At 30.8% G+C, this 19,042-nt stretch overlaps 1 protein-coding gene across 1 annotated transcript in view; it reads right to left on the bottom strand.

Annotated features, from left to right (window-relative positions):
- The window catches only part of LOC114335279 (nephrin-like), an 838,863-nt gene that overhangs the window by 6,764 nt on the left and 813,057 nt on the right, over window positions 1–19,042 (bottom strand). Inside the window, exon 12 of the mRNA XM_050649180.1 lies at window positions 18,271–18,524. Within this exon, the coding sequence (XP_050505137.1) occupies window positions 18,271–18,524 (254 nt within the window). The remainder of the gene's footprint in view (window positions 1–18,270; window positions 18,525–19,042) is intronic.

Below are 19,042 nucleotides of genomic sequence, written 5' to 3'. Positions count from 1 at the left end.
AAACTCTAATATGATTTTTACAAATTAGACAAATAGGCAATTAAAATGGCATATTTATTTTTTCCCCACACGATTACTTATTTTTTTATAAAAAAAAATCAAATTTGACTATGAATAATTAAAAGTTTGGTAAAGTGAACCATAGATTAAAAAAAAATAACTTTTAGTGCAAAAATGAATTTTTTTTTAACAAATATTTAATTTATGTTATCACCCAATCAACTGATTTATTCAAACTAGAAACAAATCAGGCCCGGATTTAAAAAATTAGTTTGTTTGGGTCTTAGAAAAAATTTCACCTTGTATACGTTTTTTGAAAACTCTAATATGAATTTTACAAATAAGACAAATAGGCAATTAAAATGGCATATTTATTATGCATAAAAAGTTTGGCAAAGTTTTTGCATAAATTTAAAAAGATTAACTTTTTTTACAAAAATTAATATACAAAAACAACGTTTTTCTTAAAATTAAAAGTTTCACCATTTTTTTCTATAACACGTCTACATTTAAAACTTCCCATAACACTTCTTTTGGACTCTATAGTTTAACATAGACGTGATCAAATTGATAAATTTTAAATTTTTCCACCTAATTTTTGCGATTTACAAGTTTGCAACTTTTACAAGAAGAAGACTGAAAGTCTACAACAATTTTCATAGTCTTCACAATGGTAAGAGGTATATGCTGTAAAAATTTCAGAAAAAAAATATTAAAATGGAACAGAGTTGTAGCGAGTTAAACCGTGGGTTCATTTTTTTTTCATTTTTAGGTTAAAATTCGGATTTTGACAAATTTGATTTTTTAATAAAAAATTAAGTAATCGTGTGGGGAAAAAAACAAATATGCCATTTTAATTGCCTATTTGTCTTATTTGTAAAATTCATATTAGAGTTTTCAAAAAGCGTATACAGGGTGAAATTTTTTCTAAGACCAAAACGAACTAATTTTTTAAATCCGGACCTGATTTTTCTCTAATTTGAATAAATCAGTTGATTGGATGGTAACATAAATTACTTATTTGTGCAAGAAAAATTAATTTTTCTAATAAAAGTTATTTTTCTAAACGCTTTTATTTAGTTCAATAGTTTGCGTCAAATCTTTAGACGTTAATTTGACTGCCTTTTCTTCAATGCAAATGAATGAAAATTTGCAGACATATGCATTAGCAGGAACAATATACGAATAATCATTAAAAAAATTTTCATGTTTATTAATTGTTTAAATAAAAAAACGATTTTAATGGAAAAGACTTAAATTCTCTTGTTTTTTACAATGTAAAAACTTAAAACTTTTACGAATTGTACAGCTAATGATATGAACAATACATAATTTCACTTTTTACGTTAATTGTTTACGTTATGCTTCATTAATAAACAATAAAGTTTCAAATTTTTTGCCGATTCCGACCACTTTTCATGTTAGTACATTCCGACCACTTTTCATGTTAGTACATCATATGTTTTATACATATTTTAATGGGTGAAGTCGAGTTCGCTCCGCTTCGTTCAGGTGTATTTTAGAAGGGTACGAATTGGCTCCCGCATGAATGCGGGTAGGCTCTCATATAATCGCGGAAACATTGAACATTGTTGCCAAATCGTGTAATATTTATACTGCTTAGGAAATTTACATAGTGATATAGACTTTTTATAGGAAAATTATACTTTTAGACAAATACTTTTAGAGTTTGTTTTAGTTCAACATTGGCATATGTGGCAATTTTAACACAAATTATCGGTGTCGGCGGGTATGCGCTCGACCGTTTTGCGCTCTTACCTGAAATCGGCCGGTTTGCGCTCTACACTCTAATACCCGAAAGTTAAGTTAGGACCGAAGGGTTAGGTCTTCCTCCTTTCCCATAGATATTTCTAGGAAGGTACCTGTTTCTAACAAAAAGAGAAAATTTGAAAGAAGTGACAACGCTGGGTGATATTTTCGACATGTTTAGGTAAAATAAATTTTGTCTATGGGAGCCAATTTGGACTCTACCTTTTTTAGTTCAGGTAAAATTCTAACCATTGGGAGCGAACTCGACCCCGTCCATTTTAATACACATGACGATATATTTTAATGTTTGAAAAGTGTAAGACTAAAAAGTAAAAAATAAAAAAATATGAAAAAAAATTTTTAGGAAACGCTTTTCTTTAGTTACGAGTGACTAAAATTTAAAAAATAGTAAAAAAAATCAACTAAAAAGCAAGAAATAAAAACAAATTGAAAAAATCTAACACATTCAAAGAATAGCGTGGGGCCAAAACCGTTTATTCGATGAACACGCCACGCTTTTCTTTGACGAAAGTGTTAGATTTTTTCAATTTTTTTTTATTTCTTGCTTTTTAGTTGATTTTTTTTACTATATTTTTAATTTTAGTCACTCGTAACTAAAGAAAAGCGTTTCCTAAAAATTTTTTTTCATATTTTTTTATTTAAATCTATGGTTCAGTTTATTTACCAAACTTTTAATTCATAGTGAAATTTGATTTTTTTATAAAAAATGAAGTTATCGTGTGCGGAAAAAAATAAATATGCCATTTTAATTGCCTATTTGTCTAATTTGTAAAATTCATATTAGAGTTTTCAAAAAGCGTATACAGGGTGAATTTTTTTCTAAGACCCAAACAAACTAATTTTTTTAAAGCCGGACCTGATTTTTTTCTAGTTTGAATAAATTAGTTGTTTAGGTGGCAATAGTGTAACGATTGGCCAAAATAAGAGACACATCGATCTGACCGTTCAAAAATTATGACGAATACAAATTTCTGTCAAAATGCGAAACTCGCCCTGTATATTATTAAACAATGGGAGCAGACACTTTTTAAAGGTCATTTGTTATTCCCCATAGGAGCCTCTATACGAGGTAGGAGTATGTACAGTTCCTCATGACTCACCCATGAGATTTTGGAATTAGGCTTATCTTTCCCTTAACTTCAAAAGTGATATTGACCCGACCTCCGTTTTTTTATTTTTAAGGGGTGAAAACAATCCCTTAACCTTCCGATGATCAACCTTTTTTTGTTACACGGATGACCAAGAGGGCGGGGGGAGAAATGACCCCAGGTGAAAAATGTTAAAAATGACAATTAACAAAAAAATGATATTTTTTTATATGGCATGGACTTTATGTCATTCAGCCAGTCACAACATGAGTATTAGTGTCATGTGCAGTGTGTATGTTGAGTAAGTGTCTTGTTACTTTGCAAAGTCGACGTCATTAGCGTAAAACTACTTGGAATTACACATAATAGACGGTATTTTACTAAACATCAACTTCAGAATATATTTTTTATTCGTAAAATATAGGGAATTTTTTTCATTTCAAAATATGACGATATCTAGAATAATATTAAAGTCAAATAAAAAAATAATGAGTTAAAAATTGAAAATACTTTTGAATTTATTAAAGAAAAACATACGCTGGAGTCACAATTTTCCCCGCTTGGTCATCCGAAGGTTAATGGAAAAATTGACATTGAGCAATTTTATCGCCAGAAAACGTGTTTAATAATAGAGATTGACATTGTGCAGTGTTTTATAACACAACAACCGCATGTTACACTCATTTTTATCCCCTTGAAAACCGTACAACCCTTGCAAACATCCCCTAAATCGAAAAAACTTACAAAAAATTAATTTAGAATGACATAAAAAGATTTAAATATAGAATATATGATATATTACGTTCTCTATCTTATTATCCTGTTAACCCTTTTAACCCTTAAAAACAACCCCCAAATAGAAAAAATTTAAAAAATATTAATTTGGTTTGACAAGAAGGCTTAAATATAGAGTAAATAATATTTTACGTTCTCTATCTTAATTATTTAAATGTTAACCCCTTTCAACCCTTAAAATCAACCCCTCGATTAAAAATTTAATAAAAAATTTCTTTTGATAAACTGAAAAGGATTTAAATATCGTTCCACGTTCTCGAAAAAGCTATGCTGGAAAATCATAAAGCTCCTTTAATTACCTTCAAAATGGTTTTTTATTTTTTTAAAGTTCTTTAACCCTTAAAACTAACGATAAATTAAAACATTGAATATTTAGCATTATACATTTAAAAATAATTCATTTATAGAGTAAGAAATCACCATTTATTGAATAAAATATAAACTTAGAGGAAAGGATGCAAATATGGGCTACCCATTTTATTTTTCTTTGTAAAAAAAGAATAAAAATTATATTTTATTTCCAAAGGTATGCAAGAATACCTACATTTAGTTACTTATAACCTGCCCAAAGTGCAAATTGATTAAAAAATATACAACTGTTTTAAATGTATAAATAATGAAAAATTGTACTTTTGCGCCGTTTGAATAATGATCCTAAATATGGGCTACCCCGAAAAATGTGTCTTAAATTTGTGTGAAATGAGATAAATGCGTGACAAATATATTTTAATATCTAAAATACAAAAAATACATTAAATATCTCATAGGCTAAAACTATTTGCAAAAGTCACACACATATTCTTCTTTTTCGGCCCCAGCGCACTCGTTATGTGCCCACAAATGGAACAGAAGCACTTGACCCATATTTCACCAAGATTATCCTCTGAAAAAAGTACTTCGCAAAACATACACGTTACGTCAGCTGCGTCTTGTGGAGGCTGTGTGGAAGGAAACTCATTGTAATCGCTTTCATCATCTGCAGGCACATATTCCTCCTCATCCTCGCTACTAGAAACCGATTTCTTTTTTTGGTTCTTTGTGACTTTGGTAAGCTGCTTACGTTTTCCTTTTTTTATTTCTTTTCCTTTTCTTTTTTCTTTGCCTTTTCCTACTTCGTTTTGCCTACATTGCTACATTGTTCTAAATATGGGCCACTAGCCCATAATGAAAACAGAGGCATAGCCCATATTGTAAACACGCTTGCTTTGCACAACAAAAGAAGTTATGTCAAAAAGCAGACAATTTGAAGAAAACTCATTAGCATATATCAAAGACTAATAATAGAGCTTCAACGTGACACAGACTTTTCTTTGAAATTCGTGTTTATTTTTAAATACTGGAATTTATCAACTTACCCGAAAAAGTTTTGACACTCGCACCAACCGACAAACAATTATTATAAACTGGGAAATATCTACCACAGTGGTGCCATCGCTACGGTGATGGTTTAACTTCGTCAAATACCATTTGAAATAGTCAAAATGTAGAGATCTGCAACGAATAGCTGTGAAACCCACCTAGCCCATATTACAAGACCAGCCCATATTTACAGCCTTTTCTCTACAAGTTACATGGAAGTGTACTAGATTAAATTAGTACTAGTTTTTGGGCCATAACTACTTCAATTTGAAGCTATCACAACTTATAAAAAACCATTTTGAAGGTAATTGAAGGAGCTACAACTTTTTTCATTATATTATGTAGTGAAAAACCTTTTATTTTGAAACGGTGAAGGGTCAAAATGCTCGAGAGAGTTTGTGGTTTTGTCAAAAAAACCTATTTTTTATTATTACACTTTTTTACGCATCTTTCATTATTTTTGAGATATTGTGAAAAAAAGGGGGTTTTTTAAAAATTCGAAAATTTGTTTCTCTTGAAATCGTGATTTTTTAAAAAAATATGTGTTCTAAAGCAGCGAAACTGCTAGAATTTATCAAACTCTTTATATTAAGTTGATTCTAGACGGCATACGATTAATTTTAATTTTGGTGTAAATGGCACTTATGAAATCCATTGATTAAAAAAAAACATTAGATGGTTCTCTTTTTTTCATTACAGCTAACTCATTTTAAGTACAAAAGACTTTTAACAGTGCTCGCTTTAAAGCTTATTTTAAGCACTATAATATCCTTTCTTTAACATGCATACAATTTATTCGCTCTCTGCTAGATGGCATTGAATACATCGATTAAATTTCATACAAAATAAAAAACGGCTTTGATCTTCAATATCTCGCTTAATATTGCACTTAGAAAACTCTTTAAAAACCAATTTGTTCATTTTTTTTACCTGCTACAATATTGTTCATTATACTATTATCGTTAGAATGTATATTTTTGGAGATATTTGCAAAAAACTGTTGAAAATCGTGAGAAAATTCCGAATTTTCAATTGCCAATAACGTGAAAAGTATTGGGTTTTTGAAAAAACTTTATACAACATTTTTTGCTTAAAATTAGGTCTTCCATCGATATATGAGGTTAATTTGAATAACAAAATTTCCACCACCGAAAAGGGGTAGCAACCACCCCCAGGGTGAAAACGGAGTTTGGGTCAATATCACTTTTGAAGTTAAGGGAAGGAATAAGCCTAATTCCAAAATTTCATGTAAATTGGATAAGCCTAATTCCAAAATTTCATGTAAATTGGTTCATAGCAAAAATTTCTGAGCTGAAAAGCTTCAATGACTGTACTAATAGTAAGACAAACTATGGAGCACATATTAATGTACGTATCCATACGTTGGTGCTCCGTGCTACGTGTATCAGCTCCACATAGTAGATACGTTGGTGCTCGATGCTATTCAACTGGGGATTCATTTTTTTCGAATCCTGAGAAAACTAGTAAGTATTTTTGAAAAATTTAAACGCAGAATGAAAGATTACGTTATTAGCGAGGGCCGAAAGTCCCTCAGAACTTCTATTATGTTTATTTTAATAAGTTACAGGGGTGAAAAACTAAGAGAAAACTTAGTATGATTTTTAATTTCAAATATCTCATTCAAAATAAACTTTTTATTTATTCTAAGGGACTTTCGGCCCTCGGTAATAATTTAGTCTTTCATTCTGCGTTTAAATTTTTCAAAAATATTTATTAGTTTTTTCAGGATTCGAAAAAAATGAAGACAATGTCTGTGGTAATATTTTCCAAATCTATCTTTGTCTTACAACGCACTCAGTCGAATATAATAGTCCAGAGAAATAAGATTTTTCTCGTGACACATCCCCCTCCAGGCCGAAACCAAATTTTTTGAGTAGAATGGACATCTATATTATTAACCTATATGTTTCCTGCAGCTGATTTTGATGATATACATAGTTATAAACAAATGAAGATCGAAAAACGGTAAATTATCGCTTTTTTCGTCTATTACCAAAAAGTTAAGCACTTTAAACAAATTTGAGAGTAAGAAACTCATAAATCGTATAAAAAACTTCAATATGGCATTCGCTGAATATGTCCATCCTTATTAGTTGCTTAGAAAATTGCAAAATAAATCATAAATTTTGAGTTTTTATAAATATTCATAACTTAGGTAAAAATTAACTTAGAATCTTCTTATTACACGGAATGCCGAGACTTCTTGTACTTAAATTATATTTTAAATTTCAAAGCAATTGGTCAAATAGTTTAAAAGTTATTTAATTTGTTTATTCCAAATTCATTTTTTTTGCAACACTATAAGTCAGAAAATTACGAGGTTACAATAATACTTCAGACAGTTTATGAAAGAAGAACATTTATACTATTACCTTAATTAAAAACAAATGACAAAAAATAATTTTAAACAGTGTAAAATTATTTTGCAAAAACATGTGGATTTTTTGCTTACTTATAAACAATTAGAATAACTTTTTAACCGTTACCCGTAGAAAAATTATTTTTTCACATTTAGAAAGACTGAATTTTTATACACATTTAGAAAGAAAAACAACTGTTCTAGGACATTTAGGGACAAAGTTAGCCCCCCCATTTTTTTAATTTACATGTTTTCGCAAAATTATTTTGCAATATTTATAATTATTTTTTGTCATTTTTTTTAATTAAATAAATACTGTAAATTTTCTTCTTTCATAAACTATCCAAAATATTACTGTAACTTCATCATTTTCTGACTTACAGTGTTGCAAAAAAAATTAATTTTGGAAAAACAAATTAAATAACTTTTAAACTATTTGACCAATTGCTTTGAAATTTAAAATATAATTTAAGCACCATAAGTCTCAGCATTCCGTGTAATAAACAGGTTCTAAGTTAATTTTTACATAAGTTATGAATATTTATAAAAACTCAAAATTTATGATTTATTTGGAAATTTTCTTAGTTACCCATAAGGATAGACATATTCAGCGGAAGCCATATTGAAGTTTTTTATACGGTTTATAAGTTTATTACTCTCAAATTTGTTTAAAATGCCCAATTTTTTAGTAATAGACGAAAAAAGCGAAAATTTACCGTTTTTTGATCTTCATTTGTTTATAACTATGTATATCATCAAAATCGGCTGCAGGAAACATATGGGTTATTATTATAGATGACTATATTACTCGAAAAATTTGGTTTCGGCCTGGAGGGGGTTGTGTCACCAACACGATATTTTTTTCCTTATTTCTCTGAACTAATAATGTCAGTCAGACAGTGACAATCATGCAGTGACAATTTTAAATATTTGACATGGCATCGGGAATATTTTGTTGTTGATTAAATAATATTAATATATAGTGTATTTGATAAATAATTGATTTAAGAGGTGAACTTAATAAAAAGTTATTTATTGTGTATTATTTGTGGAAGATCCAAGCAGAGAATACATCAGGATAATATATATTCTGTGATCCAAATCCAAGTATTTTGTTGTTAAAGATGTTCAAAATTATTGTAAGCGTTCCATAGTAACAATATATTATTAAAAAATCACTTGACCACTTTTCTTCTTTTCTCTATTAAGTATTAGTTTTTTTGTACATATAAATTATTACAATCACTGAATACAAGTTAATGAAAAAATTATCACATGTATTAACTGAATTAATAATTTGCAATTATACAAATATAACAGTTATCCAAGAACATCCAAAAGCCATCTCTGTTAAGTTAATGATAACATTGTCAAGTAGAATGACATTCTAGTAATGTTTACATATCTATACCAGTGTGAATTTTACTACACGTAATTTGCCGTGTGAAGACAGAAAAAGTAGGGGCAGCCGTAAAATATTTGTGAATATGTACCGAGGGCCTTAAGTAATTAGTATGTAAATATGTCACTAACTTTATCCCAATGTCATACAGAGTAATTTTAATACAGCTGGATGTCAAACCTGTAAATAATATAATCCAAGTTCTTGCTCCCACTGTTGACGCAGATGAGCAGAAAATTTAAGAATTCTACTATTAAATAGAAGAAGTGCCAAAAATAACAGAGAAACACGAAACAATACAAATTATAGGAGACTAATAGGAGATTACCGCTAAAGTTGGACAGATGATAAAGCAAAACATCAGCGGAAATTTTAATATAGGTACCTCCGGAGTTAGAAAACTGAAAAATGCTCACGCACTTACTTAAAAACGAAAACGGAAAAAATTTTGATCACGAGCAACAGTGCAAAGAATGGGAGAGATTCATCAGTTAGTTTTTTAAGATACTTCTCGAGAACTACACATTCACATAATATAGTCGGTTCGCTAAAGACATAACTGGTTAGCTATTTTAGTAATTAATTTTGCCAATTGGCAATAAAAAATTGGTAAAAAAAATAATTACTAAATAGGTAATAATTACTAAATAGTTAGTAATTTTGCCAATTTTGGCCAAATTGGCAAAAAAAAAAATACAAATTACCTACTAAAATCACTAGCCAGTTGTGCCTGAGTTTAGCGAACCGAGTATACTACCTGTGACAAATATTTAGACATAGGTCCCAGTATACTGCAATCAGAAGTCGGAAAAGTAATACAGCAAGCCAAAAAAAATACCTGGAGTAGATTAAATCCCTACTAGTCTAAGAGCTAGCGAACCCTCCGACTAACGGTCGTCCTGTAAGGCTAGAAATTTGTCTAGTGATAACTCATACCACACCAAGGCTAAAAACCATGACCTGGCAGGCATCAGCCGTGCACGTGTATCTACCAGGTGAATCGAAAAGTGCAAATTTAGGAGGTAAAATAAACTTTCTCCTGTAAAGTTCAAAATTTAAGTATGTGTTTGAGTAAGTCATTTAGAAGAAATGTGTACAATGACAGGCGATTCTTAAGAGCATAAGACCTTGCTAGGCGAGGGGAAAGATTATGGGTTTTTCCTAAAAGTATTTTTTTGCATCGAACAAAGTTTTTTTAGGTTTTTTGAATCATTCCAAACAGAAAAGATCTTTGGTGATTTTTCTCTTAAGTTAATAGTTTTTGTTATATTATAAGCGATTAAAAATTTTGAAAATTGCGAAATCGGCCATTTTTAACCCTAAATCGGACATTTAACTAAAAATTTCAATGTTGCCAAGGTAGGTAGATATTCTTTAAAGATTGATTGATGAAATCCCGAAGAGTTTTTTGCAATAGAATATCGAAAACCCCTTTGTTTTTAATTGCTAATCAAGCGGGTGCGACACTGTAGTATAAATGAGGACGTTTGAGTTTGCATAAATTCATTATCTCGAGAATGGGCCAATTTGAAGAGAAATTCTCAGACAGGTCGATTTTTATTTTTAAATTAGGACTTTTTGGCGTATATATAATACTAGTGACGTCATCCATCTGGGCGTGATGACGTAATCGATAATTTTGTTAAATGAGAGTAGGGGTTGTGTGATAGCTCATTTGAAATGTTATTTAATTCTCTAATCAGTAATATAAACATTAACATAATTATTTATACAGGGTATACAAAAAATTGTTTTCTTCTTTTTGTCTAAATTAATTTACTAAAAATTTTTTTTTGTACACCCTGTATAAATAATTATGTTAATGCTTATATTACTGAATAATGAATTAAATAACCTTTCAAATGAGCAATCACACAACCCCTACTCTCATTTAAAAAAAAAATCATCGAGTACGTCATCATGCCCAGATGGATGACGTGACTAGTATGATATATATGCCAAAAAGTCCTAATTTAAAAATAAAAATCGACCAGTCTGAGGATTTCTCTTCAAATTTGCCCATTCTCGAGATAATGAATTTATGCAAACTCAAACGTCCTCATTTATACTACAGTGTCGCGCCCGCTTGATTAGCAATTAAAAAATAAAATGGTTTTCGATATTGTATTGCAAAAAACTCTTCGGGATTTCATCAATAAATGTTTAAAGAATATCTACCTACCTTGGCAACATTGAAATTTTTAGTTAAATGTCCGATTTAGGGTTAAAGATGGCCGATTTCGCAATTTTCAAAATTTTTAATCGCTTATATAACAAAAACTATTAACCTAAGAGAAAAGTCACTAAAGACCTTTTCTGTTTGGAATGATTCAAAAAACCTAAAAGAACTTTGTTCGATGCGAAAAAGATAATTTTAGGAAAAACCCCTGACCCCTAATCTTTCCCCTCTCCTGCAAGGTCTTATGCTCTTCAGAATCGCCTGTCATCGTACACATTTCTTCTAAATGACTTACTCAAACACATACTTAAATTTAAACTTTACAGGAGAAAGTTTATTTTATCCCCTAAATTTGCACTTTTCGATTCACCTGGTAGATACACGTGCACGGCTGATGCCTGCCAGGTCATGGTTTTTAGCCTTGGTGTGCTATGAATTATCACTAGACAAATTTCTAGCCTTACAGGACGACCGTTAGTCGGAGGGTTCACTAGCTCTTAGACTATACTGAGATAGTTAAACTTTTGGACGAGAAAAACATTACTTAACGACTTAACCACTTGCTATAGAATGTTTACAACGTAGAAAAATACCAGATGACTGGTTGGAGTCCCGGTTTATAACATTACTTAACAAAAGCAGGCCCACCAAATTCAGCGATTTTAGACTAATCAGTTTGATGAGTGGCGCACTTAAAACACTTTTATGAATTATACAAAACATTATTTATAGGTGAAAGTAGAATGGGTAATGACCAATTTTGGTTTAGAAATGGTCTAGGAACTAGAGAAGCACTATTTTGTATGCGCGTTCCCTTACACAGAAGTTATGAGTTCCGAAAAAAATTTATGTGTTTTCATCGACTTCGAGAAGACATTCGACTGAGTCCAACATGATTTATTTCTCGATTGCCTGCGGGTAATACTACACACTACACTACAATATAGACTGCTAAAATACCTATAATCAAGTAGCCTGTATTCAAACTGGAGATAGTTGTACTGAAAAACTACCCATCAAACATGGAGTATGACAGTCTTTTCAATCTATACTTTACAGAAATCTTTACGGACGCTTTGGATGACAGACAAGAGGGAATAAGACTAAGCGGAGAAATAATCAACAATATGAGATACGCTGACGGTACAGCCGTTCTGGCATTGGAAGCATTCTAATTCTGGTGCTATCGAGATGTTCTGAAAATATCAAAGGTTTCACACACTTCCAATGAAGAGATTCTTAAAATGACGATTTCAGGACGTCTGTTTATAAAGAAAAAGAGGAGAAAAACTAAATACTTTGGCCATATAATTAAAGGACCTAAATACCATCTGCTTTGTCTTATAATACAAAGAAAAGTAGAGGGAAAGAGATGGATTGGTATGCTTTGTTAACGTTTATAAACACCTATGAAGGGTACTCTATAATTTTTTAGTCAGAAGTATTTTCACTTAGTTTCATCGGCTTTAAATCGTTTCATTTTTACAATGTGTTCCGTCCCCTTATAGTTTAGTTAATTTTAGTTTTTCAATTTTATTTTACGATGTAAATTCATATCAGACCATTCTTAAAGTTTGGGTAAATTATTTTCCAGAAATCTTTTAAAAGTTTAAAATACATTCATTCTTACCTATATTTCTGGGTAACATTTATCATAATCCTCTTTAGAAAGTAGGTATTTGGAGAGTTATGCGAGTGAAGCGATATTGTCAGCTTCTGAGAAGGACAGTGATGACGATTAGTTAATTACGTTTTTTCCAAAGTGAAATTTTGTAGGACAGATATAGACATTTTTTGTTTTCCCCACCACCAGGGGATTTATGTTCGAGAGCCGTTTTGTAATTTTAGTAGTATTCAGTAGCGAGCGAAAATTAGATCTGTAAACACCTATAGCAATCAATAAAGAGTTATTTTATAGCAATCAATAAAGTAATATTTTATAGCAACCTATACTCACGGTAAACTAATCGTGGGTCAAACGCAATGTTTTACAATTTTATAATGTATATTTCATATTAAATCCAACCACTCTTTGGTTCTGGGGCTATTTATCTGGGGCAAGTAAAATAAGTTCACTAGGATATACTGATAGGTCCGAAAATGTTCTGAACTTACGTAATCCATATGGATTTATTAATTTTTAATTCTTAATTTAGATTAAACCAATTACAAAAGGAGTTTTTACTTCGACGTTAAAAGTTATTTAACTAGGGGAGACCGGGGAATACAGGACCACGCCTCGGGGCATATAGGAACATTGACAAATATGAAATTATTTATTTAAATTTCGCATTGAATTTGTTTCGAATATTGTTACCAGAGGTTGGCAACAATAAACCGTGCTGCAGTATACAGAGTCAGTGGACGCAGGTATTGCAAAGTGTCAATTTTATGAGATTATTTCATTCATAGGAGATTCTGACCAATAGAAAGCTACAGAAATCTGAATTAAATCGATAATTTTTGATAATCTCCCGTCGTTAAGTATATTACGTCAGATGCCCTTCGTTGCTACGAAAAAATACATTCAGTGACATTAATGACAATTAATGTTTTAAAAATTATAAAAGTGATGACTACAATGATAAAAGTAATGACAATTAATGTTTTAAAAATTATAAAAGTGATGACTTTCAATCCTCAAATATTTATAAAAACTGTGTGTTTAATGGTACTTACATAAATAAATTACAATAAAATTTTGGTTTTGAACAGTTTTATTCATGAAATAATCGCAACAAATTGCACTCGACCTCTGAAATTAATATAGAATTTTTGCTCTCGTTACACTTTGACATAAAACTGTCAAAGTGTCACTCGGGAAAAATTCAATAACTTCAGAGCTCTTGTGCAATTACTACTGATAATTTGTCAATTTAAAGTAATTTTTCTAATCTTTACTAAACTTTCATGATATTTTATTACAAAATACAGTACATATGCAAAAACCCGCTGCACGTACACATTTCTCACCTTCGTTTCACACGTTAATCGTTAATTTAACTAAACTTTTTGTGAGGTTATGCTTGATAATGTTTTTCACGCAATGGGGCAATGAGGACTACCTACGTTGGGGCATATATTACCGCTGGTCCTATATATCCCTGTATATTTTGTAACGTTACAAACGTCACATCTTTGCTATTTTATTTTGAAATAATTATTTTACTTACTTTTTTTTTTCAATATTTCATTAATAATTATCTGCTGTATTCGTTTTAACTTGTTTTTCCTTTAAAAACCTGTTTGGTGCCCGTTCTATAGGCAACTCTCTTTTCATCTAACATCTATAGCATCATACGGAACGTACTTCATATTTTCTTACTCACTAGATATATATTTTAATACGGAACATGGTTGTCCACCTTTCTACAATTCACTTTATCATATCCCCGCAGACGTTCGGATACAATTAGCGTCTCTTTGCAAAGAGAATGACGTCGACTTTGCAAAGTAACAAGACACTTACTCAACACACACACTACACATTACACCTGAGTTAGTGATAAGTTATCCAATTACGTGGCTAAAAGTTCTAGTTTTAAACCAAGGCCAGAATCAGAGAAAAAAAACTTTATCATATCAATGAGTGCCACAATTCTCAAAATGGAGGTGGTAAAGTTATAAAAGCCAAAGGAGATTGAAAATAAATCATTTTTACTCAATAAACGATCTCTCTCTTGGGGAAAGAATTCTACTTATTACAATCATTATATTCCTATGTGCATACCTAGCTTTTTATAATAGTTTTTATAGTATCTAACCTCCCATCTTCTAAACCCATGTGTTCTGATATTTATTTTCATCTATTAATATGCGTTTAGTAATCACATTTTAAATAGTAGTATCAATCTTAATTCCATTTAATTTACCCCTTGCCATCTGTTACTTTTTAATACTTTTTGGCAAGGTACCTTTCTTCTTGATGTCAAAACTTATACACGTTTTGTATTCTAGTTTTTGAATATATTTGTTAATGCGTTTAATAAGTCATATTTTTTTATTATATCTTAATCGCACAGTAAACAGGTTAAAATATTGTTTTGTTTGCTTCCATTCTGAATTTTCATAGTTCATATTTAACATTATGACAAGACGAACACGCACCTTGAGAGACTGTGCTAAGCTAGGGTGGTAAGCGATAACTATCCTAGTTGGTTGAAGTATTATCTTCGGATATCATTTCGATTATCTAGGGTAGTCCAGCTTTTTGTTTCAATTTAGCAAAATTGCTTAGTGTATTATATCTTTTCAGATGCGGAATTACAAGAACAAAAAGGCTTGAATGGCATGAGTTTGCGAGCTGTAGCTGAAAAGTTCAAGATTCCAAAAACGTTCCTGATACAACGCTTAAAATTAGTAAGGTCTGACAACGGTACCATTCAGGAGGTATTTTAAGCCTCTTTTTAGTGAAGAAGATGAGAAAATTTAAGTAAAACATCTTTAAGATTTGCAAAATAGATTTTACGAACAGACATATCTGAATTTCTGACTTTCTGTCTTCAACAATATTTGATGCTTCTTCCCAAATTTTTGCATATCGGAAGATTTGTCCACGTCAGCATTGCATCAATCAGATCCGATAATTATTCTTCTTAACCTGGCACCAGTAAGCAGGCTGATGCAGACATCAGTGCTAGTTCTTTCACAGATATACTTCAACTGCTCTTTCGAAAACACAGTCAACATAAGAAAAAGCACAAAACCAATACTAAAAAGGAGATATCGAAAATTTTAACAAGCACCCCAAATAAAGATGGTCTTGAGAAACCAAGGGAAATTAGCAAAGCAACAAAAGCAAAACAAAAGAGGCAAAATAACAAAACCAAACCACGCAAAGAATTTCAGAAGCAGATCCAAAGAAAAACAGCCAGTGAAGGAAGCAGTGGTATAGTCCAGGAATCCAAGCTTTTCACCTCGCAATTTTTAGAGAATGAATTGATTTGCTTGAAAATTTGAGAATAAGTAGTGGATAGTCCAAGGATCAAAATCCAGATAATTCCGAAAGGCGCTTTTACCACGGGGGTGGTTTTCACCCCATCGCGAGGGTGGAAATTTTTTATTATATTTTGACCGCGAAAGTTGATAAAACATTCATTCTAAGCCAAAAATGTTCTATACATTTTTTTGATAAAATTAATAGTTTTCGATTTATTCGCTATTGAAAGTGTTTTGCCGTATAAATTTTTTTTTTAAAACCAATTTCTTGGGAATTAAATAACCTACAATTTTATATTTAAACATTTTTTCGTATCTCTGATGCTAATCTTTCTATTCTGAAGAAAATGGCATTTTTTACCAAACTACAAAAATTCTTTATTTGCTTTAACACCATTTTTTTTAAAAAGTAATCATTTTAAGCCAGTCAAACTTGTAGAATCTATTAATAATACATAAATAAAGAAGAATGAATAAATCCAATGACTAAAAATATCGCCAACTAACTATTACTAACTTACTAGTACATTATTATGGTTCTAATTGGATTTCCCCTTAAAATAAAAATATATGGATTTTTTAACCGTAACTTTTTTAGTTTTTATCTTAGAAAGTTTGGTAAAAAAGAATTTTGTAGGTTTTTATAAGACCTATAAGACTATTAATATTAAATCTTTTTAAAATCCTCAGTCGCAAAAAGAAGTGACTTTGAAAGGGTTGATAAAGGTGGTTTTTGCATGTTATTACAAGTTTTAATTGTCTCTCAATTGCTCATTCAATTTTTGCGGTAGAAAAAACTTTTGCAAACCAGGTTCTTGGAAATTAAATTAGCTATAATTTCATATTTCAACATTTTTTCGTATTACTAATGCTATTCCTTCTATTCTGAAGAAAAAACCCTTTTTTCCAAACTACAAAAATTCGATATTCGTTTTAACTCCATTTCTTTTTAAAAACTAATCATTCTAAGCCGGTCAAACTTCTAGAACCTATTAATAATACATAAATAAAGAAGACCAAATAAGGGCAATGGCTAATTTTAATTAGGGTAGTGATTAGGGGGTTGCTTCCGATCACTTTTTATCTGAAAAAAATAGGGACTGACTTTCTTTTCTTTATAAGTCCCTTAATTTTTGATTTAGAGACTTTTTATTTATTTATGAAGATATACATTTTTAAATACTTTAAATTAGTTTAAACAAGTTATCCTCAAAAAATGCATAGTTTTCCCGTCTTTTGACTTTGAAACTACAATATTTAGCATTTGACGAAGAAGAACTAACATATAATAAAGTATAGCTCTATTACTATTGGTCTTAAAGAAAATTAAAACAAACGGTTTTGTTTATTTTTTACAGGTACATTTTTGTTAAGTAAAGTTGTTTTGATAAAACGAAAACTTTTGGAGTTATTAGCAGAAACTTTATTGGATTATTATTTTCTCGATATAAAACTAACACTGTCGATAGAGAATAAATCGAAAACTATTAATTTTATCAAAAAAATGTATAGAACGTTTTTTGCTTAGAATGAATGTTTTAACCAACTTTTGCGGTCAAAATATAATAAAAATTTCCACCCCGAGATGGGGTGGCAGCCACCCCATGGTAAAAGCGCCTTTCGGCATCATATAGATTTTGATCCTTTGACTATGCACTACTTATTCTCAAATTATCAAGCAAATCGATCCATTCTGTAAGAATTGCGAGGTTTTGTCCTATTTTAAGCTTCATTACTTAAACTAATAGTAGCAAAGATTCAGATTCGGAATGTATCTATTGCAATGAACCTTATACCCGGAGCAAGAAGGAAGAGGGCTGGATAAAGTGTCAGCAATGCAATAAATCGGCACATGATGCATCTGCTGGTGTGGAAGAAGACAAAGATATATGATATATAAGTCTATGCGATATATAATGCGTCTTTGCGAATTGCAAATAAAAGTTGATGGCCCCATTTGCCCCGTATACTCTGGTATACAGGACCGGACGCCATTTTCATTTTAAGTTGTAGTTTTTTTAAACGCGTTACTTGCTTTACATTTTTTGTTAAGCATTATAATAAAAAATGTTGTTCAAAACTATCGTTAGGGTGGTGTTTTCATTACTTATTAAGTTTAACAAGATGCAAGTAAAAGAGTGTAAGGTGGTCCTTTTTGCCCCGGTCTCCCCTACTTATGATATACAGCCAACTCCCGGTAATTATCCCGTTTTAATTTATATTTCTAAATATAAACCCCTATAATATAATTAATAATAATTCTTTATACTACTTAATCTCCTATTCCCGAGAGTAAAGTAAAAATCAAATCAAATCACTTAATCAAAACAGCAATTACCAATTTTTGTTGAGCTGACAAATCATGCGATGGCATTCCATTTCTAAGTGTGCAATATCCCATATAACTAGAATTTCCAGGCTGATGCTGCATACCACGGCTGGGTGATGTTTCTATCGTAGACACGTGTTGTCTTTTTCTGGAATAGTCGGAATTCTCGTCTTCGTCTAGAGACTGAGGAATGATATCAGGATTCTTTTCGTCGCTGTCACATTCACCAGCGCTGGAATCGTGTTTGGAAATTGGACTGCCACCTGTAACATTGAAATATTCATTTATATGTTTTTTTTTGTTTTTTTTTCTGAAATATACCCTGAAATCACTAACTTAAAATTATCTATTATAAATTGCGCGCCAAAATTAACGCATAATTTTAAAAATCTTGGTAAATCAAATATGTAATTCTATTGGTTCAGTTTTTGTGATAATATTATAATATTATTATTACCTCAGATATATTGTAAAATTTATTGAAAGAACGGTAACAAAGCTGATTTTTGATCATTTTTTGCAAACAAATTAAAACATGCTACAGTTGTGATTTATTTTAATTCGAAGTTAGTTAGGTTGGAACACGTGGTGCGAAATGTTAAAAGACGTTTTTCAAGTTTATTAAGTGTGCTTTCCTTTGAAATGAATTAACCAGTAGCAAGAAAATCGAAATTTGTTAGAAAGTGACTGTATCAGAATCGTTACCTACTCTTCGCGACAGTGCCAGTTTATCCACTGGGCGCTTGGGGCGGGCGCCCAGGGGCCCGTTCCTTTTAATTGT

This window comes from Diabrotica virgifera, chromosome 4, assembly GCF_917563875.1.
Source record: "Diabrotica virgifera virgifera chromosome 4, PGI_DIABVI_V3a".
In the NCBI taxonomy this organism is placed as follows: Eukaryota; Metazoa; Arthropoda; class Insecta; order Coleoptera; family Chrysomelidae; genus Diabrotica; species Diabrotica virgifera.
Note: the sequence above shows the minus strand (reverse complement) of the source record. Positions and strands in the feature narration are given on the sequence as shown.